The sequence below is a fragment of the Terrapene carolina genome, unplaced genomic scaffold (assembly GCF_002925995.2).
Source record: "Terrapene carolina triunguis isolate 2854851 unplaced genomic scaffold, T_m_triunguis-2.0 Scaffold68, whole genome shotgun sequence".
Taxonomy (NCBI): Eukaryota; Metazoa; Chordata; order Testudines; family Emydidae; genus Terrapene; species Terrapene triunguis.
The window spans coordinates 37,749,088-37,775,348 of NW_020664419.1; the positions used below are offsets into that span (position 1 = coordinate 37,749,088).

At 44.9% G+C, this 26,261-nt stretch overlaps 1 protein-coding gene across 3 annotated transcripts in view; it reads right to left on the reverse strand.

The window, feature by feature from the left end:
- PTPRZ1 (protein tyrosine phosphatase receptor type Z1) overlaps window positions 1-26,261 on the reverse strand; it is a 193,431-nt gene that overhangs the window by 92,806 nt on the left and 74,364 nt on the right. For all 3 annotated transcript variants that reach the window (XM_026648720.1, XM_026648718.1, XM_026648717.1), the window contains exon 3: window positions 1,307-1,486. In XM_026648720.1, coding sequence (XP_026504505.1) covers window positions 1,307-1,486 — 180 coding nt within the window. The remainder of the gene's footprint in view (window positions 1-1,306; window positions 1,487-26,261) is intronic.

A 26,261-nucleotide genomic window follows, 5' to 3' on the forward strand; every position in this document is an offset into this window, starting at 1 on the left:
GAAAGAATTTATTGAGCATGGTAGAAGGGGGTTAACTAGAAATAATGAGGTAACACTTAGGGCTTGTCTACACTAGGACATAGGACACTCCTTGGAGGAGGATAAAGTGACAACAGATTAAGGGCACTTTACTCCTGAACGACAGTCTCCTCCCGGGGTGGGGGATGGGATGGAGGGTGGGAGTGGTTAAGGCGCTTTAACTTTCACTTTTCATGTAGATGTGGCCAAAGGAAAGGAAAATGTAGGCTAGATACCAGGAAGAATTTCCTGACTGTGAGATATACAAGGTTGTGGAATAGTCTCCCAAAGGATGTGGTGGAAGCTCTGTCCCTGCAGATAATTACAAATAAACTGGAAAAAGAGCTGAACACAGATATGTTGTGGAGAACAATCCTACATGGGCAGAGGGATGGACTAGATGATCGGTACTGTACTCTCTTCTTGTCACACATAAGAGCAGTGGATTCTCAGTTTCCTAGATTCCCTCACTCAGTGCCATGAAGAAAGCTGAAGGAGGTTTGGCTGGAGTGCCATGCTGCTCCTTTCAAATATTTTGAACTTCAACAATGGAGGAGGATCTCAATTCACTTTTTTGAGCATTAAAGAATTTATCCTCAGAACATTCCTGTAAGGTAGGGAAGAACTATTTGCCTAATTTACAGATAGGGAAATGGAGGCACAGGGGAGTTAAATGACTTGTCCAGGATTATACAGGAAGTATATGGCAGAGCCAAGAATAGAACCTAAATGTCCTTACTCCAAATCCTGTGCCTGAAACAAAAGACCATCCCCCGCTTCTCCAACAGCCAAACAGCTTTTGATAACTACAGCACTAGATCCAAATAGCAACCTTGGCTCAGTAATCACTAAGTAATCCTATGAACTACTTACTGGTGATTGGGTGATTATTCATGATACATTAAAAATGATTTTTTGTATCTTAATTGCATCTTCCAAGAACAGGCATTAGTAGTAGTAATTATTATTTTGTGGCAAATGCTAAATTATTATTTAGCTTCAATAAGCACTCATTATGGGATGATACTAATGATGTGATTGCTTTGGCTATTTCTAACCGTGCACATAATTTCCATTTGTTTTCTTTATTTTAGTGGCTTTCTATTACGCTTGGCTGCTATCACCACCTGGCCTTTGGCTAATCGCTAAAATCCAAAATGCAGAGGCTAAAACAAAAAAACCCCCAAAAAACAAAAACAAAAAACCATAATTAAAAAACCTCAGCTATCCACCACATTTCAGTTTCATGACGCCCAATTAACTCAAAACATGAAATCGGACATTTTACCTGTTTTGCCAGTATTGTGAATGAAAGTGTCTTCTGAAGTTTCCTTTTCCCAACCTTGGAATTTAAGTTTTTTGAGATTTACATTTACTTGGGTAAGATCTTCATCAATATTAATAGGAGATTGTTTGGCACCATTGCATGCTGGATATTTCTTCCCCCAGTTCTTTTGGTTCAAAGTTCCTAAACATCAAAACATAACAGGCAAACATTATAAGTAAACATGAACTTGCAAGCTAATACTCTTATTTTTTGCACGTGGAAAAGGTAAAAGATAAAATGTAATAGCCTGGCAGAAAACTTGTCTTTCTTAGTCTTTGTTTACATCGTAATATGCAATACATATGACTTACATCCTAAATATTAGACATAGAGAATCACCTTTTTAGGCCATCTAAAAAAATCATGTAAAAAACCAAAGGTGAAATGACCTTGGGCTGATGACAAAGCAGATTACACAAACACACAAAGTATATGCTAAAATATGTAATATAGGAATGGAACAAACATCCAGAGGAGGTTAAGCGGATCCAGAATCTGATCATCTTTAGGAAATGCTGCAAAACCTTCTTGGCTGAAAAAGCTTGTACACTATAAGTCTGACACTTATAACACTGCCACCTTCTTGTACCAAATAAAGCACTGCCAGCCACAACACAAAAAGAGGAATTAATAACATATAAAAAAAATCAGAAACAAAATCCTCACCCCAATCAGAATTTTTACCATTGAAAGGGAAAAGTGACAGAGACCTTATGATTCCACAAAGTCCGCTAATGACTTTGCTATTACTATTGGAATAAATGGAAGGCATTCAGGTAACATGGTAATGAGTGTGGTGGGTTTGGAGATGATCTGTAATAACTGATGAATATTATATACGGTCTTTCTGTTCATCTGTTGTAAGTGGGGGTTAGTGTATAAATACAAGAGGAATTCAAGTAGGGGTTGTCTGGATATAAGCTGGGAAAAGGACAATTGCTTCAGATAGCCACCCATTTACTGATACATAAGTGACAATGCAGGGGCAATTCACTTTGAAGTTTTACGTCTGACACCCAGCTGAGCTCAACAGTCTAGCTTGACAAAAGGGTGGCGGTGTCCCAGCTTGTAACCACATGGGGACCCAAGCCCATGAATACTGGAACAAGGAACTTTGGCAAGATTAAAAGACAGGCCCTCAAGGACAAGGCAAACAGTGACTGTAGGGGAACTGATTGAGCCTCAGAGGCCAATGATCTGGGGTAAGACAGGCCTGCCTCAACCTTTAGGCACGTGTATAGACTGTTTATTGTTTTAAAAGCCTCTACTTTTATATTTTGCCTTATTTCTGCTGTTAAGATTAAACAATACTTTGTTTTAAGAAGGCAGTTTGTGGTCACTATTCAATGCTGGCCAAAAGTTTCCAAAGGGAAGAGCTGCAGGTACCAAGTCCCGTACAACCAGCTGAGGGTAAGCTTGGTTCATCCACAGAGTGGGAGACTCAACCACCTGATCTAAGAGTGGAAGAAATGTGTGATTCTACTCCAGGGAGGTAAAGGCACAAGGCCTCATGCTAGAGAGTGGTGCAATGAGCGGCCAGAGAAGGGGTCAGAGGTGCAGTAGTTTTGCAGCCAGTGGTATAAAACCCTACAATCAAACTGATTGACAGACAGACAGATAGATCAATCTCGAACTAAATAATTCAGGAAACTGAGTTAAATAGGGTACTGACATCACCTAACTGTGCATAAGTAATGTAGGTACTGCTCTGAAATTTTGACAGATGAAACTGTCAGCTGCAATATCCAAGCAAACTAAACAGAGCTCACAATGAAGTTTTAGATTTTCTGGAGATGGGGATTATAGCTTCATGCTAAGTACCCGACCAATGGAGAATGCCAACCTGTCTAATCTTCCAGCCCTATCCAAACATGCATACTCCTTATAGTGGACAATCTCTAAAATGACTAATGGTGAACTTTGATGGGATTTCCTATTGCAAGGTAATATCTTGCAGTCTTGTGGAATTTTCATAAGATGAGGTGTGGAGCTAACATTCCACTCCCAAAACTTCCTTCAAAGGATTCTGGGCACAGTAAATAGGCATTTCTTGTGGTAAAACAATGAAAAGAGGGAATTCAAAATACCATCTGCACGCAGAAACAGAGAAATGTAGGGCTGGAAGGGAGTTCAAGAGGTCATCTAGTCCATATTATTTAATAGGCATGTCCAAGGTAATTGCATTTACAGCCAAGAAAATTCAAGTCAAGTCCAATATCTATACCAAAATACTATATTGGTTATATAACTAGGGTGAACTGACCGTGACACTTTGCCAAGATTGTTCCGGTTTTTAGGAACAGTACAGGTTTCGTGGCTGATATTACTGAGGCCAATTTTGTCCCAGATTCAATTTAATTGGCCAGCTGGCTGGCCAGCCTACCCCAACTTCATGCCAGCCTACTGCTTCCCCTCCCCCAGTAGCATTTCCTCTTCTCAACTGCCCTCTGTGGGAATCCTTGCTCGCAACTCCCACAGTCTAGACATCATCTCTTCTAGACCCTGTTCATACTGCATCACTTGTTGTCAGTCTCCTGATTTAAATATGCATGCACATTAGCTCAATGCCTCAGTAAGAATTCATAATGCATATAATTAGGGTCAACCTCTTTCCCCCTCAAAAATGCCCTAGTAGTATCCCTCTTTTTCAAAAGACTCAAATCTGACCATTCTACTTGTCTTTGACTATTGATTGTTTACAACAACTGGATCAATTTACTCTCCTTTAACCGAGGCCTGGTCTACACTACGAGTTTAGGTCGACTTTAGCAGCGTTAAATCGAATTAAGCCTGGACACGTCCACACGACGAAGCCCTTTCTTTCGACTTAAATGGCCCTTTAAACCGGTTTCTTTCCTCTACCTCCGACGAGGGGATTAGCGCTAAAATTGGCCTTTGCGGGTCGGATTTGGGGTAGTGTGGACGGAATTCGACGTTATTGGCCTCCGGGAGGTATCCCACAGTGCTTCATTGTGACCGCTCTGGACAGCACTCTCAACTCAGATGCACTGACCAGGTAGACAGGAAAAGAACTTTTGAATTTCATTTCCTGTTTGCCCAGCATGGAGAGCACAGGTGACCCCGCAGAGCTCATCAGCACAGGTAACCATAATGGAGTCCCAGGATCGCAAAAGAGCTCCAGCGTGGACAGAACGGGAGGTACGGGATCTGCTCGCCATATGGGGAGACGAATCAGTGCTAGCTGAACTCCGTAGCAGTAAACGAAATGGCAAAATATTAGAAAAGGTCTCAAAGGCCATGAAGGACAGAGGCCATAACAGGGACGCACAGCAGTGCTGCGTGAAAATTAAGGAGCTAAGGCAAGCCTACCACAAAACCAGAGAGGCAAACGGAAGGTCTGGGGCAGAGCCGCAAACATGCCGCTTCTATGCAGAGCTGCATGCCATTCTAGGGGGTGCAGCCACCACTACCCCAACCGTGTGCTTTGACTCCGTCAATGGAGAAACACGCAACAGGGAAGTGGGTTCGGGGTACGCAGAAGATGATGATGATGAAGACAATGAAGATAGCTCACAGTAAGGAAGCGGAGAAACCGGTTTCCCCAACACCCAGGATATGTTTATCACTCTGGACCTGGAACCAGTAACCCCCGAACTCACCCAAGGCGTGCTCCCAGACCCTGAGGGCACACAAAGGACCTCTGGTGAGTGTACCTTTGTAAATATTACACATGGTTTAAAAGCAAGCGTGTTTAATGATTAATGATTAATTTGCCCTGGCAATCGCGGCCAGTACAGCTACTGGAAAAGTCTGTTAACGTGTATGGGGATGGAGCGGAAATCCTCCAGGGACATCTCCAGAAAGCTCTCCTTCATGTACTCCCAAAGCCTTTGCAAAAGGTTTCTGGGGAGGGCTGCCTTATCCCGTCCGCCATGGTAGGACACTTTACCACGCCAGGCCAGTAGCACGTAGTCTGGAATCATTGCATAACAAAGCATGGCAGCGTATGGTCCTGGTGTTTGCTGGCATGCAGATAACATCCATTCCTTATCTCTCTTTGTTATCCTCAGGAGAGTGATATCATTCACGGTCACCTGGTTGAAATGGGGTGATTTTATTAAGGGGACATTCAGAGGTGCCCGTTCCTGCTCGGCTGAACAGAAATGTTCCCGGCTGTTAGCCACATGGTGGGGGGGAGGGGTGAAGTGATCATCCCAGAGAATTGGGTGTGTGTGTGGGGGGGGGTAGTTGGGTTTGTGCTGCATGTTAACCCGGAAACCCCAGCCCCTCCTTTTACATTGCAAACCCATTTTAAATGGCCAACCCAACTGGTGCTTGGTATGGGAAATGAGCGCGCTGCTGTTTGAAACCATTCCCACATGTTATGAAGGTTAAAAAAGCCAAAAGACTGGCTTACCATGGCTGCCTGCAAGCCGAATTCTGTTGCCTGGCACTGCGTGAGTGATCTCTCACACCAAACCGGCAGGCCCTCAATATAAGAGGAAAAATGCGACCTTGTAATGAAAGCACACGTGCTGTGTAATGTGAACAGCAAAATTTAACGTGAAAGAGTGTACCCATTGTTCTCTAAAATGTGTCTTTTTTAACCACCTCTCCCTTCTCCTCCACCAGCTGCAAATGTTTCTCCTTCGCAAAGGCTAGCGAAGATTAGAAGGAGAAAACGGTGGACTCGGGATGATATGTTCATGGAGCTCCAGATGTCCTCCCGCGCTGAAAGAGCACAGCAGAATGCGTGGGGGCAGTCAATGTCAGAGTGCAAAAAAGCACAATTTGAACGAGAGGAGAGGTGGCGGGATGAATCGCGGGCTGAACAGAGCAAGTGGTGGGCTGAAGATGATAGGTGGCGTCAGCTTGCAGACGAAGGCAAGAGTCGATGCTCCAGCTGCTGGAGCATCAAACTGATATGCTCCAGCGTATGGTTGAGCTGCAGGAAAGGCAGCAGGAGCAGAGACCGCTGCTACAGCCCCTGTGTAACCAACAGCCCTCCTCCCCAAGTCCCATTGCCTCCTCACCCAGACGCCCAAGAAGACGGTGGGGGGGCCTCCGGCCACCCAGTCACTCCACCCCAGATGATTGCCCAAGCATCGGAAGGCTGGCCTTCAATAAGTGTTAAAGTTTTAAAGTTTTAAACTGCAGTGTGTCCTTTTCCTTCCCTCCTCCCCCACCCCTCCCGGGCTACCTTGGCAATTATCCCCCTAGTTGTGTGATGAATTAATAAAGAATGCATGAATGAGAAGTAACGATGACCTTATTGCCTCTGCAAGCGGTGCTCGAAGGGGGGAGGGGAAGGTGGGGTGGTTGGTTTACAGGGAAGTAGAGTGAACCGGGGGGGCGGGGCGGAGGGTTCATCAAGGGGAAACAAACAGAAGTTTCACACCATAGCCTGGCCAGTCACAAAACTGGTTTTCAAAGCTTCTCTGATGCGCACCGCGCCCTGCTATACTCTTCTAACCGCCCTGGTGTCTGGCTGCGCGTAATCAGCGGCCAGGCGATTTGCCTCAACCTCCCACCCCGCCATAAATGTCTTCCCCTTACTCTCACAGATATTGTGGAGTGCATAGCAAGCAGCAATAACAATGGGGATATTGGTTTCACTGAGGTCTATCCGAGTCAGTAAGCTGCGCCAGCGCGCTTTTAAACGTCCAAATGCACATTCCACCACCATTCGGCACTTGCTCAGCCTATAGTTGAACAGGTCCTGACTACTGTCCAGGCTGCCTGTGTACGGCTTCATGAGCCATGGCATTAAGGGGTAGGCTGGGTCCCCAAGGATCACGATAGGCATTTCAACATCCCCAACGGTTATTTTCTGGTCCGGGAAGAAAGTCCCTTCCTCCAGTTTTCGAAACAGACCAGAGTGCCTGAAGACGCGAGCATCATGTAACTTTCCCAGCCATCCCAAATTGATGTTGGTGAAACGTCCCTTGTGATCCACCAGGGCTTGCAGCAGCATTGAAAAGTACCCCTTGCGGTTTATGTACTCGGTGGCTTGGTGCTCCGGTGCCAAGATAGGGATATGGGTTCCGTCTATCGCCCCACCACAGTTTGGGAATCCCATTGCAGCAAAGCCATCCACTATGACCTGCACGTTTCCCAGAGTCACTACCCTTGATATCACCAGGTCTTTGATTGCCCTGGCAACTTGGATCACAGCAGCCCCCACAGTAGATTTGCCCATTCCAAATTGATTCCCGACTGACCGGTAGCTGTCTGGCGTTGCAAGCTTCCACAGGGCTATCTCCACTCGCTTCTCAACTGTGAGGGCTGCTCTCATCCTGGTATTCTGGCGCTTCAGGGCAGGGGAAAGCAAGTCACAAAGTTCCATGAAAGTGCCCTTATGCATGCGAAAGTTTCGCAGCCACTGGGAATCGTCCCACACCTGCAACACGATGCGGTCCCACCAGTCTGTGCTTGTTTCCCGGGTCCAGAATTGGCGTTCCACGCCATGAACCTGCCCCAGTAACACCATGATTTGCACATTGCTGGGGCCCGTACCTTGTGTGAGGGCTATGTCCATATCAATTTCCTCATCACTCTCGTCGCCGTGCTGCAATCGCCTTATCGGCTGGTCCTGGTTTTGCTTTGGCATGTCCTGGCTCTGCATATACTCCAGGACAATGCGCGTGGTGTTCATAGTGCTCATAATTGCCGCGGTGATCTGAGCGGGCTCCATGATCCCACTGCTATGGCGTCTGGTCTGAAAAAAGGCGTGAAACTGACGGAGGGAGGGAGGGGCGACTGACGACATGGCGTACAGGTACAGGGAATTAAAATCAACAAAGGTGGCTGTGCATCAGGGAGAAACACAAACAACTGTCACACAGAATGGCCCCCCCTGGGTTTAGCAGGCCGTTGATTTCACGGAGGGAGGGGGAAGTAAATGAATACATCTATTTTTTACATCTTAAGCTGGCAGCAGACGGTGCAGCATGACTGATAGCCCTCAGCATCTTCTGGGTGCTTGGCAGAAGATACTGTACTACGACTGCTAGCCATCATCGTCAAGACGGTTCAATAGGACTGTCTCCAGGAGACAAAGCATGTCTGCCCAGGTGCCTCTGACTGAACTGGAATACGACGATGACGGATACCAATCTTAATACACCATCTACTGCCAAAAGGCAAGGGGCTGCTGCTGTATAGCAATGCAGCCCCACGTCTGCCAGCACCCAGATAGCCGATGAAGGCTACCAGTCATACTGCACCGTCTACTGCCAAAAGGCAATTAGCTGCTGCTGTGTAGCAATGCAGTACCACGTCTGCCGGCACCCAGATGACATATGGTGACGGTGAGCTGAGCTGAGCTGAGCGGGCTCCATGCTTGCCGTGGTATGTTGTCTGCACAGGTAACCCAGGTAAAAAGGCGCGAATCAATTGTCTGCCGTGGCTCTGACGGAGGGGGAGGGGCCTGACGACATGTACCCAGAACCCCCCGCGACACTGTTTTGCATCATCAGGCATTGGGATTTCAACCCAGAATTCCAATGGGCGGCGGAGACTGCGGGAACTGTGGGATAGCTACTCACAGTGCAACGCTCCAGAAGTCGACGCTAGCCTCGGTACTGTGGACGCGGTCCGCTGATTTCATGCACTTAGAGCATTTTATGTGGGGACACACACAATCGACTGAATAAAACCGATATCTATAAAACCGGCTTCTATAAATTCGACCTAATTTCATAGTGTAGACATACCTTCAGTCTGGGATTCATACCAATCAGCTTTCACGTTTTTCACTCTGCTTAAACTGCATTTACCAAAGTCTCAGACAACTCTTCCTAGCTCTACTATGTCTCAGTGTCTCTACCTTGACCTTTCTGTTGTCTTTGGTAATGTTGATCACTCCCTCTTCTTCCTCAACATTCTGTCCTCCCCTGAATTTTGTGCCTTGTTGTCACAGATTCAGGGAAAGAGCACTTATGTTCCCCCTTCACAGTCTCTCGAGGGCACCAACTTAAGTTTTGCAGCTCCCACTTCTCTGGGGTGGAGATCCACATCTCTTTCTTCCCCTCCTTCCCCCCACCCCCCGACCAGGGGTTTTCAGGCTGCACAACTGCCTGCCTTACACTAGGCTATCCCAAGCAAGCCAGATTGCCTGAAGGCCAGCATCTGTGCTTGGCTTTCTTTCCGAGAGCTACGAACAGTGTATTGCCAGCAGTTACAAGTTACCACACAACCTCTTTCCAAGAAGCATATTTATTCTTCAGCTAAAAGCATTTCAGAGAAAAAGCATATAAAAACAACAGAAGTTCCTGTATGCATGCTAAAAGCTTATCAGAGGTCACTCATCAGTCTTGAGGGGCCCTAGCAGGCCAAAGTCTTTCCCACCCTTCCGCAAATGATCATTTGGACAGAACCTGTCCATTTGCTGGATCAGAAAGAAGGTCCTGAGTCAGTTTAAACACAACCTTTTTATGCCAAAAGCCCTTTAGTTATTTGTGGGTCTCTGGGAAGTCCAGTTTGAACCAGCATATGCAAGACTCCCCAAGGGTGGTATCTCTTGGAGGTGTTTACAATTTGAGTGATTCACCTTAGTCACCTTCCCACCCCCCGACTATTCTTGGTTCCTGATGGAGCTATGGCAAACCTCCTGTCTCTGCCCCCCACCTTGAGTTGCATACATAAACCCAGTGCCGTAACAAGGGCGAGGTGAGTGAGGCACTTGCCTTGGGCACACAAAGTCGGGAGGGAGCAGAAAGTGGTGGAGAGAAAGAAAAAAAAAGGCGGCTGGCACGGAGATATTTATAACCCAGGTGATCTCCCCCCCAGCCCCACCTGTGCCCCCCCCCGCCTCCTCCGAGTGTCCCCCGACCCCGACTTGCTTCCCCCCACCCTTCCCGGCCCCGGAGCAGAGCAGCTCCCTGCTGCCTCCCTGCAACAACTGCTGCCGCAGGGTCCTAGTGCCCCCCATCTCCACTGCCAGGGCAGACTGACTCTGAGCCTGCCCTTCTCCCTCAGACCCTTCCCTTTTCCGGCAGGACCCTCCAGCAGCACAGGCCCCCCCCCCCTGCAGTCACCGCTCCTGCCCCATGCTGGCTACAGTCAGGGGCAACAGCACTGGAGGAGGCGCACGCAGCACCCCCCGGCACCCACCACAGGGGAGGTGAGGGAGATTCCTGGACCTGAGAGGGGCCCTAGGAGCACATGCAGTGACAGTGGTGGGGGTGAGTGTGCTGCTGTGGGGGCAGGAAAGGGGGGCTCCTCCCCCAGAGCTTGCTGCTGCCGGCAGGGAAAGGGCTGGGGGGAGTCCTCCTCTCTGGCTCCTGTCCCGGAGCAGCCTGTCTGGACCCCAAACTCATCCCCAGCCCTGCCCCACCCCAGAGCCCACAGCCCCAGTCAGAGCTTTCACCCCCCATCACACCCTGACCATCTGCCCGAGCCCTGAGCCACTCCAGCACCCCAAACACCTTATCCCCAGTCCCAGCCAGAGCCCTCACCCCCATGCCCCAACCCTCTGCCCCAGCCCTGAGCCTCTCCCACACCCCAAACCTCCCATTCCCAGCCCCAGCCAGAGCCCTCACCCCCCACACTCCTACTCTCGCCCTGAGCCCCTCCCACACCCCAAACCTCCCATTCCCAGACCCAGACAGAGCCCTCACCCCTACTCTCGCCCTGAGCCCCTCCCACACTCCAAACCCCTCATCTGCAGCCACAACACACTGCCCTCACCCCTGCACCCCATCCCTCTGCACCCCTCCCATCCCCAAACTCCCTCCCAGAGCCTGCACCCCAATCTCCTGCCCCAGCCTAGGGCCTGGACCCCAGACATCCTCCCATCCCCAAACTCCCTCCCAGAGCCTTGGGCGGGTGGGGGGGGGCAGAGTTTGGGTGGGGGCGGGTTCTGGGCACCATCAAAATTTCTACAAACCTGCCACCCCTGATCCTGCCCTGCAAACCTGAACTCCCAGCATTCTCAGGACACATGCTGATCCCTAGTGGCCACTGCTGATATCCAGCACCTCCCTCCTCTCTTAACCTGTGAGTCCCTCTCTGGATTGGAACTGGACTGGAACGAAAGACGATCTTGGAAGCAACATTACCAGCCCAAGCAGTCAAAAATCATGAGTTAGACCCCCTAAAATCACAGGCTCTACTGCCGCCACTTCATTCATTCTTCGGCGGCAATTCGGCGGCAGGCCCTTCCCTCCAAGAGGGACTGAGGGACCCGCGGCTGAATTGCCGCCGAAGAGCCGGCCCTGGGGGAGGGTGCAATTTTATATTCTTGTCTCGGGCACAAAAATACCTAGTTACGGCTCTGCATAAACCATTCATACCCTTAATACAATGTGGTCCCAAAAGATACTGCTTGTGGCTGAAACATCTCTTTCACTGTCCTCCTCTGACTTTTGTGGCCCTGTCCCCTCATTAGCATTCTTTTCACAGCATCTTTGTTGGTAGATTATTCTTCCTTCCTTATCTCCTCTGTAGAAGCCCCACATGTTTCTGTACTTCACTCTCTCCTCTTCTCCTTACTCCTGGGAGACTCAAACAGCTTCCACAGTTTCTGCCCTACGCTGACAAATCCCAAATCTATCACTTAAAACTGGTCCTTTCTTGCTCCACCCTGTTTAGTTTGCAGGTGTACCTTTCTCTCCTACAGCTTACCTGGATAGCCTATCTCCAGTTCAGGCTCAGCTGAGCTTCTTATTTCTCATCTAATCCCCCCCCTTTCTCTCTTTTGTCCACCATCCTCCCATTCTCTAAAGCTTGCAATCTTTGTGTCATTGCTTTTCCCCTTCCTTCTCCTCATATGAGCATCCAGGCTCTTGCCACTTCCTTCTCCACAACATTTAAAAAGCCTGATCCTTCGTTTCCGATTGTATGGCAACATCAGTTGTCCATACCCTTGTCATCTCCCCACTTCAGAACTGTATCCTCTTCCTAGTCCTTTCTGGTCTCCTCAATATCCATTTCACAGCTAAAATGATCATTCTCCCCATCAATCAGAGTGTGCCACTATCCTGTGCTGAATCATTGCACCGGCTTCCCCTTGCTCACTGCATCAACTTTTAGCTTCTAGTCCTCAGCGTCAAAACCCTGCCCTGGCAGACATGTTGGATGTTGTGCCCTGCTGCATTCCCCTCATCTTCTTCTTTCCCCCAGCGATGCCAGACATGAGGCCTCCATGGTTTCTTTCTCCCACTGCTGTCTTCTTTGCACCTTCTTCCCTCCCAGTGACAGTGCAACAGGCCCCATAGCCTGTCTTCATTCAAATGCTCTCTAAAGCTTCACATTATCTATGAAGCCTACAATTAAAATCAATACATTTAAAAAAAATTAAAAACGAACCCCATAATCTATGGCAGAGGTGGGCAAACTACGGGCCGTGGGTCACATCCAGCCCGCGGGACCGTCCAGCCCGGCCCTTGAGCTCCCAGCCGAGGAAGCTAGCCCTGGGCCCCTCCCCTTCTGTCCCCCCACCCCCGCAGCCTCAGCTCGCCATGCCGCCAGCACTCTGGGCGGCATGGCTGTGAGATCCTGCCAGGCAGCGTGGCTGTCTCCGGCCGGTAAGGGGGTGGGGAGCATGGGGGTTGGATAGGTGTGTGAGTCCCAGGGGGCCTGTCAGGGGGCAGGGGTGTGGATAGGGGTCGGAGCAGTCAGGGGACAGGGAGCGGGGGTGGTGGTGTTTTGGATGGGGGGGTACATAGGGGGTGGGGTCCCGGGGGGCGGTTAGGGGAGGGGGTCCCAGGAGGGGGCGGTCAGGGGACTAGGAGCAGGGGGGGTTGGAAGGGCTGGGGGTTGTGAGGGGGGCAGTCAGGGGGCAGGAAGTGGGAGGGGGCAGATAGGGGGCATGGCTGTTTGGGGAGGCACAGCCTTTCCTACCTGGCCCTCCATACAGTTTGGCAACCCCGATGTGGCCCTCGGGCCAAAAAGTTTGCCCACCCCGATCTATGGGAACTCCTTTCTCTAGTTTTTCCAGCATATTTTGTGCTGCTGTATTTGTCATCTAGAATGTAAGCTCTTTGAGTAAAGGATTGCCTTGTTATTGGAGCCTGAGACAGCACAGAGCGTAACAAATCCTGAATGCTATTTATTAATAACAATACTAATAAATAATCCTAGAGTATCCCAAGAAGCACAGGACTGTTATAAATCCTCCACACTGCCCTGAGTTAGTGCCGTTAAATAGGAAACTGGCTGCAAGTAATGCAGCATCATTAAGACCCAGCAAAGGCAGTTAGACCTCCAGTCCTAAGGTAAGGGGGAGGCACTTGAAGTAAATGGGAAAGGATGGAGGATGGTGTCATGAAAAGGGAGGAAGTGTGACTGGCAAAAGAGAGAGGACAGAAGGCTGGGAACACAGGAAGGGATGGTGGCTAGGCAAGGACGGAATATGGCTGAAGAATATGTGGGAGGGAAAGGGCCCAGGCTTGGGAAAGTCAAAGTAAGTGGGGACGGATGGGTAGGAAATAGGAAGGAAGCACATTTTTTTTTCTCCCAGTAAGGGCCCAGTGCAGCCTGCTATAGCTAGCTGGAAAAAAAAGAATTACTTTTTTTTTTAAATAAATACCCGAAACAAGGACAAATTTTGTCGGAAAGTTTTTGTGATTTTTTTTCCAACCAGCTTTACTGCCTACCCACTTTCAGTTACCAAAATTCGACTGTGGGTGCGAACCCTGATGCCCTGGGAGAAAGTTACTGAATTGTGATAGCTTTCCAACGATATGTTGCACATGAGTTACTGTAACAGGATGATCTTCTTCCTGTTGTGAATAAAGGAAAAGCACAGAGTCTCTCTGTTGCTCTCTAGTTGACAAAAAATTACTGATCTTTGTATGGTGCCATGAATGTTAAGTGAAATCCAGAAGAATGAAAGAAAAGGCATTTTCAAAGGTGCAACTGAAGAAGAGATAAGACTTCCAACTAAGATGAATTAATCAAGCCTCCACATTCACTGCACATGGTAGGATGTATGAACAGTAATTGGAAAACTTTCAAACAGACTTTTCTTCTCTATATCACAGCAGTTGGTGCAACTGAAAAGCTAGATAAACAAAGAGCAATATCACTGCTTACAACTGCAGAATCACAAGCAACTGATATTGACCTGGAGGAAGACAAAATTGGCAAAATAGTTTTCAAAAGTTTGATGCATACTGCTCTTCAAAGGAGAATGAGCTATATGAGGAACATTATTTGAACACAGTAAGTAATAAGGAGTGACATCTGATGTGCTCATTTCATGTCCTGGGCTCAAAGCATAGATAAGCAACTACAGAGATCTTACATAATTGATCGAATAGCATTAGGAGTTAAATTTAAAGCAAATAACAGACAAACTGCAAAGAGAACCGGAGTTCAAGCTTGATGGTCCAATTCATATGTGTATGCCTGAGAGATAGCACTATTACATGTAAGTATTGGTGTAGGTGTTGAAAGTGAAAATTGGTGAAACGACCACAGTTTAGATGATTTATAGAAGGTCAACAAACAAACAAAACCCCATCAACTACAAGATGTAGAAGACCCAAGTTCAAGTCCCTGCTCTCAATGATTCAGAGGAGAGACTTGAACCTGGGTCTCCCACGTGCTCACCCCCATTCTCTCACTTCCATCCTGGACCTCAGAAACTCTCCCAAGGAAAGTTTAGTCAAAACCAGTAAGTTTCCAGGGAAAGTTCGGACTTTGATGAATCAGAATTTTCTTATGTAAAAACATTTTCTGAGATTCCCAAGCAGTTCTACTCTCCAGGATGCCATCCCTCCACAGATAGCTGTAGCTACTGACTCTGTTATCTACTCTTGTCTGCTGAGCTCTTTTGAAATCTGGTCCATAATATATTATTGCACAGCAGACCACTCCCCCCCAAATCTCTCTTGCCTTGTGTTAAAATACCAAAAGGAAAAACATCTGTCAGAGGATAGTGCATGAAACATCTAAAGCTAGCTAAAAAAGTGCATAGGATTTCAAAGACAAGCTACAAAACTAAGCAGGAAGAGGCACTTGAAACTACTTTAGGTTTTCTTTAGTACCCCTCTCCCTATTATCTAAGAAATGGAACCCTAGAAAACTTTATTTTTAAATTTGAGTGACAGTTGAAAGAGAATAGAGAAGGGATATGCAGGTTTTTCCATCTTTTCTTTAATTCCTTCCTACCCAGTTTTCTCCCTTACTTCCCATCTCCTCTTCTCCCCTTTATTTTTAGGGATGTAATCTCTACACATAAGGGAGATTAAGGATGAATGTTCTATGCAATTAATAATACTGGAACTGCCTTCGCTAAAATCTTACAATCTTATTACTTTTAAACTAAGTGATTTTAAACAATTCTATTAGAGCAAAATAATTCTACCCAGTGGTACCAAGAATGCACAGTCAGCCTGTGGAATTGTTTGCCGGAGGATGTTGTGAAGGCCAAGACTATAACAGGGTTCAAAAAAGAACTAGATAAATTCATGGAGGATAGATCCATCAATTGCTATTAGCCAGGATGGGCAGGGATGGTGTCAATGGCCTCTGTCTGCCAGAAGCTGGAAATGGGCAACAGGGGATGGATCACTTGATGATTACCTGTTCTGTTCATTCCCTCTGGGGCACCTGGCATTGGCCACTGTCAGAAGACAGAATACTGGACTAGATGGATCTTTGGTCTGACCCAGTATGGCCGTTCTTATGCTCTAAGAATAAAACTAACATTTAGCACAAGCTTGTCTTTCATGATCAGAAGTTGGTCCAGTAAAACATATTACCCACCTTGTCTCTCTAACATCCTGGGACTGACACGGCTACAACAATACTGCATGTGAACTTGGGATGTATCCAACATCATCCTGCTACTTTAGCTCCTTTGTCCCACTAAGTCTGTCTCACCAGTTCCATACTTAGAATCATGGGACTGCAAGAGATCTTGCACTCAAGGCAGGACTAAGTATTATCTAGACCATTCCTGACAGGTGTTTGTCTAACCTGCTCTTAAAAATCTCCAATGATGGAGATTCCACAACCTCCCTAGGCAATTTATTCCAGTGCGTAACCACCCTGACAGTTAGGAAGTTTTTCCTAATGTCCAACCTAAATTGCCTTTGCTGCAATTTAAGCCCATTGCTTCTTGTCCTATCCTCAGAGGTTAAGAAAAACAATTTTTTTCTCTCCTCCTTGTAACAATCTTTTACATACTTGAAAATTGTTATCATGTTCCCCCTCAGTCTTCTCTTTTCCAGACTACCTTCCCTCATAGGTCATGTTTTCTAGATTTTTAATCATTCTTCTCTGGACTCTCTCCAATTTGTCCACATCCTTTCTGAAATGTGGCGCCCAGAACTGGACACAATACTCCTGTTGAGGCCTAATCAGCGCTGAGTAGAGCGGAATAATTACTTCTTGTATCTTGCTTACAACACTCCTGCTAATACATCCCAGAATGATGTTCACTTTTTTTGCAACAGTGTTACACTGCTGACATTTAGCTTGTGGTCCACTATGACCCCCACATCCCTTTCCACAGTACTCCTTCCTAGGCAGTCATTTACCATTTTATATGTGTACAATTGATTGTTCATTCCTAAATGGAGTACTTTGCATTTGTCCTTATTGAATGTCATCCTGTTTACTTCAGAACATTTCTCCAGTTTGTCCAGATCATTTTGAATTTTAATCCTACCCTCCAAAGCACTTGCAACCCCTCCCAGCTTCGTATCATCTGCAAACTTTATAAGTGTACTCTCTATGCCATTATCTAAATCATTGATGAAGATATTGAACAGAACCAGACCCAGAACTGATCCCTACGGGATCCCACTCATTATGCCCTTCCAGCATGACTGTGAACCACTGATTACTACTCTCTGGGAACGGTTTTCCAACCAGTTTTGCACCCACCTTATAGTAGCTCCATCTAGGTTGCATTTCCCTAGTTAGTTTATGAGAAGGTCATGTGAGACAGTATCAAAAACCTTACTAAAGTCAAGATATACCACATCTACCGCTTCCCCTATATCCCCAAGGTTTGTTACCCTGTCAAAGAAAGCTATCAGGTTGGTTTGACATGATTTGTTCTTGACAAATCCATGCTGCCACTTATCACCTTATTATCTTCTAGATGTTTGCAAATTGATTGCTTAATTATTTGCTCCATTATCTTTCTGGGTACAGAAGTTAAACTGATTGGTCTGTAATTCCCTGGGTTGTCCTTATTTCCCTTTTTATAGATTGGCACTATATTTGCCCTTTTCCAGTCTTCTGGAATCTCTCCTGTCTTCTATGACTTTCCAAAGATAATCGCTAATGGCTCAGATATCTCCTCAGTCAGCTCCTTGAGTATTCTAGGATGCATTTCATCAGGCCCTGATGACTTGAAGACATCTAACTTATCTAAGTAATTTTTAACTTGTTCTTTCCCTATTTTAGCTTCTTCTGATCCCACCTCATTTTCACTGGCATTCACTATGTTAGATGTTCAATCACCATCAATCTTCTTAGTGAAAACCAAAACAAAGACGTCATTAAGCACCTCTGCCATTCCCATATTTTCTGTTATTATTCCCTCCCCCCCATTGAGTAACAGGCCTACCCTGTCCTTGGTCTTCCTCTTGCTTCTAATGTATTTGTAGAATGTGTTCTTGTTACCCTTTATATCTCTAGCTAGTTTGCTCTCATTTTGTGCCTTGGCCTTTCTAATTTTGTCCCTACATACTTGTATTTGTTTATATTCATCATTTGTAATTTGACCTAGTTTCCACTTTTTGTAGGACTCTTGATTTTTAGATCATTGAAGATCTCCTGGTTAAGCAAGGGTGGTCTCTTGCCATACTTCCTGTCTTTCCTACGCAGTGGGATAGTTTGCTCTTGTGCCTTTTATAATGTCTCTTTGAAAAACTGCCAACTGCCTTCAATTGTTTTTCCCCTTAGACTTGCTTCCCATGGGATCTTACCTACCAACTCCCTGAGTTTGCTAAAGTCTGCCTTCTTGAAATCCATTGTCTTTATTTTGCTGTTCTCTCTCCTACCATTCCTTAGAATCATGAACTCTATCATTTCATGATCACTTTCAAAATCTCAACCAGTTCCTCCCTATTTGTCAAAAATCTAGAACAGCCTCTCCCCTAGTAGCTTTCTCCACCTTCTGAAATTAAAAAAATGTCTCCAATACATTCCAAGAACTTGTTGGATAATCTGTGCCCTGCTGTGTTATTTTCCCTAACAGAGGACTGAGTAGTTGAAGTCCTTGTTTGGACTTCCCTTCTGAACTTTCCTCTAGCTCTTACTAGGCTGCATTCCTGCTCCCAGGCTGTTTCCACTCTATGGTGTCCATTTCTCCAGCATCAGCTCCAATTGCTGAGGCTGCATCCCTCCTTTTTCACCTCAGCTATGGGTGCCTCTCCCCCATTTCCCTCAGTAGGCAAGAGCTCTTCTCCACTCCCTGCCACAGCTCTGCCCTCCTGCACTGCTTCTCTCTATCTCCACTACTTAAGGATGCTCCGTCCAACACCCAGCTTCACTGCCCCCCTAATTTAAAATGATCCTCACCCCTTCAGTTTTTTTAAAAAAAATCTAGGCATTAAACAGCTGAGTGACTTGTCCAACACCAGAGAGGGAGTCAGGTCAGAGCCAGGAATAGAATGAAGTAGTTCCTGGGGCCTCATTTTGGACTCAGATAATTAGATTATGCCTCTTGCAAATGTCTCATTTCTTGTGGCTTTTCCAAGATGTTAATTGCCTGCCAATAAGTAGGTCAAGAGTTCAAAACCAAAGTACTGCTTTGTCAGGTACAGTAATATCAAAGATCAACTGTCTGGCCACTGGGGAAAACTTTAACGACATTGTAAAAAGTTCAGCCCTCATATAAGCAGGCACAACTCTTATGGAAGTCAGTAATTATAAATCTAGTGAGTTGTGCCTAGTTATACCACAAATTTATTTGGCACATATATAGAGGCAGGGAAATTGATGTATTTTATGGTGCTAACACAGGATGCAGTATTTAAAATGAAACAAACAAACGAACAAAACCCCCTAGATGGCTGGCAACTGCCAGTCCCTGATGCAATCAGGACAAATGAACTGGAATAGATAGTCTGGTATTTATTTTAGCTGCTTACTTATCCTTTTCATGTTTTCATATCAGTGTATTTGTATTGTATGAAAATGTACGTCAACCTCTGGACACAAGACAATAAGTAATGTACAAATAAAGACTTGTAACAGCACAACTATCATTGCTTTGAGTAAATGACATCTACTGGATGACCCAACACAAACAAGTTAGTAAACTCAACCTCTGCCATCAGAATATAAGGGTACGTATGATCTTCTGTCCTTGAGTGAAATCCAGTTCAAGGTGTCAATAAGTCTGGGAAATTCTACAGGGGCCATTTGTTGTCTCCAAATCACACAAAGTCTCATACTTTTACCGTGTTAGATAGCAATGCTTTCTGCAAGGTCTCTGAAGCAGAAAACCCCCAGAAAGCATGGCTTTTGAGTAGAACATACAGACAAAGCCAAACCTTTGGTATAACATCACAAATTGAGTGTGATGGTCACTAGGGGAAATATGCCCTCAGGGATTAGGAAATGAGGTGTTGCAGATTAAGAGACGAAATTGGAGGTCCAAAGTCCTAAACTATGAGTTTGGAAGAAAATCTTTAAAATAACAGAATACAAAATAGCTGTAGTTATTGTAAGAAAGTTAACTCCCATAGGCCCTGAAAGTTCTGTAACATGAACCTAGGCCTAGTCTATACACAGGTTTTTACCAGTATAATAATAGGTTGGTCAAGGGTGGAATTTTTTAAACAGTATATTGGTACAATACTCTTAACGTGGATATAATTACATTAATATAAAGGTGCTTTACACTGGTATAGATTATTTCTCTTTCCATATAAGAATAACTAGACCAGAATAAAGTACCTTTATACTGATATAACTGTGTTCACATTAGGGGAGCATGTATAGCTTTAATTATATTGTGCTAGTTAAAGCAGTACACCTCTCTAGTATAGACAAGACCATAGAGAAATATGTTTGTTAGTTTTTCAGGGCAGAAGCCTTGTCATCTTACTTGTCTGTAAATTCCCAAGGACACTCGCAGTGCTAGATAAATAAAACTATGTAATCATCACTTGCACTCTGTCTAGTGCCATAGAGATATAAGCTCAGCAGAACAAAAAACTGAAAAATTAGTGACACCGCTGGACAAGACCAAGAACCAACTTTCTTCTTCCACACCACCCACACTGGATAAAATGTTTAAGTCCTAAGTACAATTGTAGGGATAAAAAGCAACTTTGCAATCAGCATTATGATATTACTGCCGGCCTGGAGATTTTTCTGCCTGGGACTCAGGGACTCTGATAATGATTCAGAGTCAGGGTGAGGAAAATACTGAGCCAAATGCATAGGAGGATAAATGCTAGTGGACACTTTCTTTTAATTTAACAACAGTTAGCTCGTCCACCCCTCCTTCCTTCACATCCCTCCAAATCTGGCTATTGCTGGCTGGTTAGCAAGTATAGAATCAAACACTTGTATACCAGAGAGATACCAGTCATCATTATAGATCCATCTGCAGTGCACTCAGTAGGATAGCTGCTTAGATTAGGAGCGGGATCATTAGAGAAAATCAATCAGACTATTCTTTTATTTCCTCCGAACCTTCACATGAGTGGTGCTAACTGATAATGTGGCAGCACATGACCCACACTTGCCAGGTATTTATGGTAATTCATTTTTGGCACTAATACCCAGATTATATTTTTTCAGGTAATTAGCAAGCCGGAGTTTTGTGAAAATACCAGCTGATATCCACATATGCAAAAAGAAAAAAAGAAAAAGAAAAAATGCATTCTCTCCTCTGATTGTATTTATTTAATTTTGCAGATATGTACATTAAATTGAAAACTCTAATTATCTCTTAGTGCCTCATGTTTCTGATGAACTAATATTTTATGGAAACAATTGCCTTTAACCTACAGATGCATAGCAACCTGTGTTTGCAAACCACTAATAGGATTTCACAAGTGAGGAGGAACATTCTAACAATGCAGATAAGCAAGGCTGTGAAATTGCAAACAAAATCTGAATACTGTATATGGAGAAGAGTAATTGTAGTAACCCCGGGCCTGGTATTAGCACATGATGCAGCAGCACCAAATGATGTCCTGGGGAGAAAGATAGTCAATGAGAGAGCAGCTCGAGCTGTGGAGGTGGCAGTTGGAAGGTGGTTAGAGAAGAACAAAGCAAAAAGAGGTGGTGAGGGCCATGTGCAAAGAACCTGGCTGTGAGGGGCACAGAGCGTGTGAGTGGTGAGGTTGATCACTGACAGAGGGAATACACTTTGAGTGCCTGGGGAATGGGTTTGGCTCTTTGGGTGAGGTGCTGCCATTCATGGGTGGACCTGTTGGAAAGAGGTGCAGCCATCACAGTGTCAAAGCAAAGGAGCATCACAAGCAGGAGAGAGGCAATGGCAGGATAGCCAGGGGGAAGCTGGACTTTGAAGCCAGGGAGAGGTGGAATTGATTCCCTCTTTCTTGGGGTGACACAGTGTGTTAAAAAAAAAACCCTTATTTTATTGTGATGGTAATTTACAGTTTATTATTTTCCTAAGCAAATATTTAATGTTACTTTATATTGTATTAGAATCACAGAATCATAGAAGATTAGGGTTGGAAGTGACCTCAGGAGGTCATCTAGTCCAACCCCCGCTCAAAACAGGACCAATCCCCAACTAAATCATCCCAGCCAGGGCTTTGTCAAGCCGGGCCTTAAAAACCTCTAAGGAAGGAGATTCCACCACCTCCCTAGGTAACCCATTCCAGTGCTTCACCAGCCTCCCAGTGAAATAGTTTTTCCTAATATACAATCTAGACCTCCCCCACTGCAACTTGAGACCATTGCTCCTTGCTCTCTCATCTGCCACCACTGAGAACAGCCTAGCTTCATTCTCTTTGGAACTCCCCTTCAGGTAGTTGAAGGCTGCTATCAAATCCCCTTCACTCTTCTCTTCTGCAGACTAAATAAGCCCAGTTTCCTCAGCCTCTCCTCATAAGTCATGTGCCCCAGCCCCCTAATAATTTTTGTTGCCCTTTGCTGGACTCTCTCCAATTCGTCACATCCTTTCTGTAGTGGGAGGGCCCAAAACTGGACACAATACTCCAGATGTGGCCTCAACAGTGCCAAATAGAGGGGAATAATCACTTCCCCCAATCTGCTGGCAACGCTCCTACTAGTGCAGCCCAATATGCCGTTAGCCTTTGTGGCAACAAGGGCACACTGTTGACTCATATCCAGCTTCTCGTCCACTGTAATCCCCAGGTCCTTTTCTGCAGAACTGCCACGTAGCCAGTCGGTCCCCAGCCTGTATCAGTGCCCGGGATTCTTCCGTCCTAAGTGCAGGACTCTACACTTGTCCTTGTTGAACCTCATCAGATTTCTTTTGGCCCAATCCTCCAATTTGTCTAGGTCATTCTGGACCCTATCCCTACCCTCCAGCGTATCTACCTCTCCCCCCAGCTTAGTGTCATCTGCAAACTTGCTGAGGGTGCAATCCATCCCATCATCCAGGTCATTATTAGTCTATTCTTTCTATTATGTTATTGTTCCTGCCACAATTCTTTATAATTTATAACATTTAAAATTAAGGTTATCTCCAATGTATGAGGTTGCCTCTCCTCACAGAAGGCATAGCCTAGCTGAAGTCTGAATCTCCTGCATCATTTTTAGATTCAGGGCTATATTGTGCCTTTAGGCACAGCCCTGAGTAAGGGGTGACTAGGGATGCCCCTCTGAGGCACAATTCCCTCCCTGCTTTCTCCTTGGGCCTACCAACAGCCAGTTACCAGTACCAGCAACAAATTATGACACTCCCTCTGTCAGCTCATCTGTGCTGGCTGGCAACAAAGGTAAAACTGAAGGCATCACTCATTCCCTGCGCACTCTCCACCCACCTGCTCTGGGAGGGGAATGAGTGGCTGTGTATTGTCCACATATTTCTGGGGCAGGGGCATCAACCGGGCTGTTTCCCCTTTACATCCTTGCACAGCTGTGTCCTCCAAGTCATGATGTATTTGGAAATGAACAATGGCTGATTAGGAGAAAGTGTGAAATCAAGGCATGCACCAATTTTTAATTAGGCCATGAAAGAGACAGCTTAAAGGGACATCACTTTTTAAAGATAACACAATTTGCTGCTGTTAAAATCTCTTTGGTGTGTGTTCTAGCATTGCAACCAGGGTGACCCGATGTCCTGATTTTATAGGGACAGTCCCGATATTTGGGGCTTTTTCTTATATAGGCACCTATTACCCCCCCACCCCCTGTCCCGATTTTTTACACTTGCTATCTGGTCTCCCTAATTGCACCTACAACATTAGAAGGGAATATGTGGGCTGAAAACAATCTGAAAGATATAGATAGCACCACTGAAAGCAAAGCCAGGTAGGCTATCAGGGGCTGAGGGAGGTGGTGGGCAGAAGCTGTGGAAGCCGTATCTCCACTGTCAGTGCAGATCAGATGCAAAAGACTGGCAGCCAAGGATTTACCCCCTTCTCCCACAAAGTAGTAGCAACTTGCCCCCACTCTCTTCCTCTGATCAGCAGGAGCAAAGGAGGAGGGGGAGATGATCATCTGCTTCAAATGCAGCATTTATCCTCTACCTAGTAAGTGATAGCTGATATATTCAAAGGAGAGTAGCACAATGAAACATCTTCATAGGAGAGAAAATCACTATAAGCAGAATAAAGTTCACGGTCAAAAGAGAGGAAGTCTACTGAAATGCACAAAAGCAATTTTGCCTTCTCATTCCATATTACTATATGGTAGATTCTACAGTATTTAGAAAAGATTTTCAAGGAGCCACCATTCTTGCTCCCAGTACAGACACAGATCATTGCAATGATATACCTAAATAAAAGTTCACTCCATGTCATTTTCCTCCTCCTTCAGCCTCTCTCCTGATCAACAAATACAACATGTTTTCCTCCCCCGAGTGTATTAATTTTTTCTTTTTACTCTTGTTATGGTGTTTATTTTCTCTTTATTTAAGACAGTTGTGCTGAATGTTAATGCAACACTCATTTGTCTAATTCCATGCAAACATTATTCTCATACAAAAATCACAAAAGGAACTTTTTCCAGTTACCAGATAGGTGATATTATTGAATTAACTGTGGTTTGCTGTCACCTAGGAAGGCAGTTTATTTTAGGACTTGCCTAACACTAAAGCTAATATTATTTATTATTTTGCCCACAGTCAGAGAGGTTTTTGAAATGATAAACAGAGGTTATTTTGCCCACAGTCAGAGAGGTTCTGATCCAAATCCAACGGAAGTAAGTAGAAAGACCCCAAATGAATTCAATGGGGTTTGGATATGGCCTATTATAGTGCATTAAAAAAAATTACCAATAAATGACAGCAGAGGAGTCTCGTATGCCAAAATTTCACAAATAGCCATGAAAAAGGTTGACATTGACACTTGAATAAAAAGATGGCCTTTGCCTCAAGTTTCAGGAATAACTTAAAGCTATTGAAATGCAAGGACCTGACAGCAGTAAACCAAAGCAAGACAAATATAATCCAGTACTGTTTTAATCTCATATCACTGCTCAGTCAGTCTCAGCAGCCACCAGCACAGTGGTGAAACATTATGAAGCTTCAAATTTTATAAAGGAGACATACAGATCTCCAGAACAATATGTTACCATATGAAAACTATTTCATCTAACAGGATTCTGTATGTACCTGTGCTACACTTCTACAGGGAATAAGGGAATTTTTAAAAGTGCTAATTTTACATGTCACAAGGACAGAAAAAGATACAAATAAGAGAGAGAGTGAATTTTGCTTTGCAATATTATATTGAGCCATATGGAATTCTTGCACACATGTGCAGGTACACACACAAACATTTGCCCAAGTAAACAGATTTTTATCCCAAATACTAGGTTCTAGAAATTATATGGCCTATAAAGCATATCATCGTTCATAATATTCTGAAACTCATACAATAATAATAACTTTAATTTTACAGAGAAAGATAAGTGGGAATTAAAAGGCAAATAGTTTACAACCGGAAAAAAGGAATAACTTATTATACAACTCATAATTAGTCTTTGGACTCACTGCAATAAGAGATTGACAGAATTTGAAAAAAAGATTACATATTTATATAAGTAATAAGAGCTTCCACCATTATTTTAAGTAGGATAAAAAAGTATAAGCAATTGAAATCTGCATGTTTGAAGACATAAGCCAACAACTAACTGCAGATATTAGACATGTCCATTTTAGGGTTTCTCGCCCACTCTTCCAATTCAGCTGTTACTGGGCACTGATGGAGACAGTATGCTGGACTAGTTTCAGAGTGGTAGCCGTGGTAATCTGTATCAGCAAAAACAACGAGGAGTCGTTGTGGCACCTTATGAAGTGGGTTCTAGCCCACGAAAGCTTATGCCCAAATAAATTTGTTAGTCTCTAAGGTGCCACAAAGACTCCTCCTTGTTTATGCTGGACTAGACGCACCATTCTTCTGGCCCAGTATTGCAACTCTTATGTTGCTAAAAATTAATACCTTAACTTTATTTTTAATCCCATTTTTTTCTTGATTTCCTTCAGGGGGTGGAAGTTCACCTTAGCATTTTGAAAATATACAAAAATAGGTTATAAGCAAAGAGATCAAAGCCAAAAAATGTCCAACAAGCCTTTTGAACTGAAATGGTATTATTTTATTTGGACCCAGTGTAATTTCAGTTGAACCATTATGTTCCCATTTTTCCATTGAAGTTATAATGGCTTCTTTAGAATTGTGACATCAATTTCAATGGAAGTATAAAAGATTCTTCTTCCGAAATTGTGTCATATTTCAATAGCACTATTATGTGATTATTCTGTCTTTGAGACTACCAGGCTTCAAAAAGCACTCCTTACGAATGTTCCACTGAATAGGATTTTACTCTGCCTTGACATGATAACAACGTTATGTAAATTATGTAATAGTTG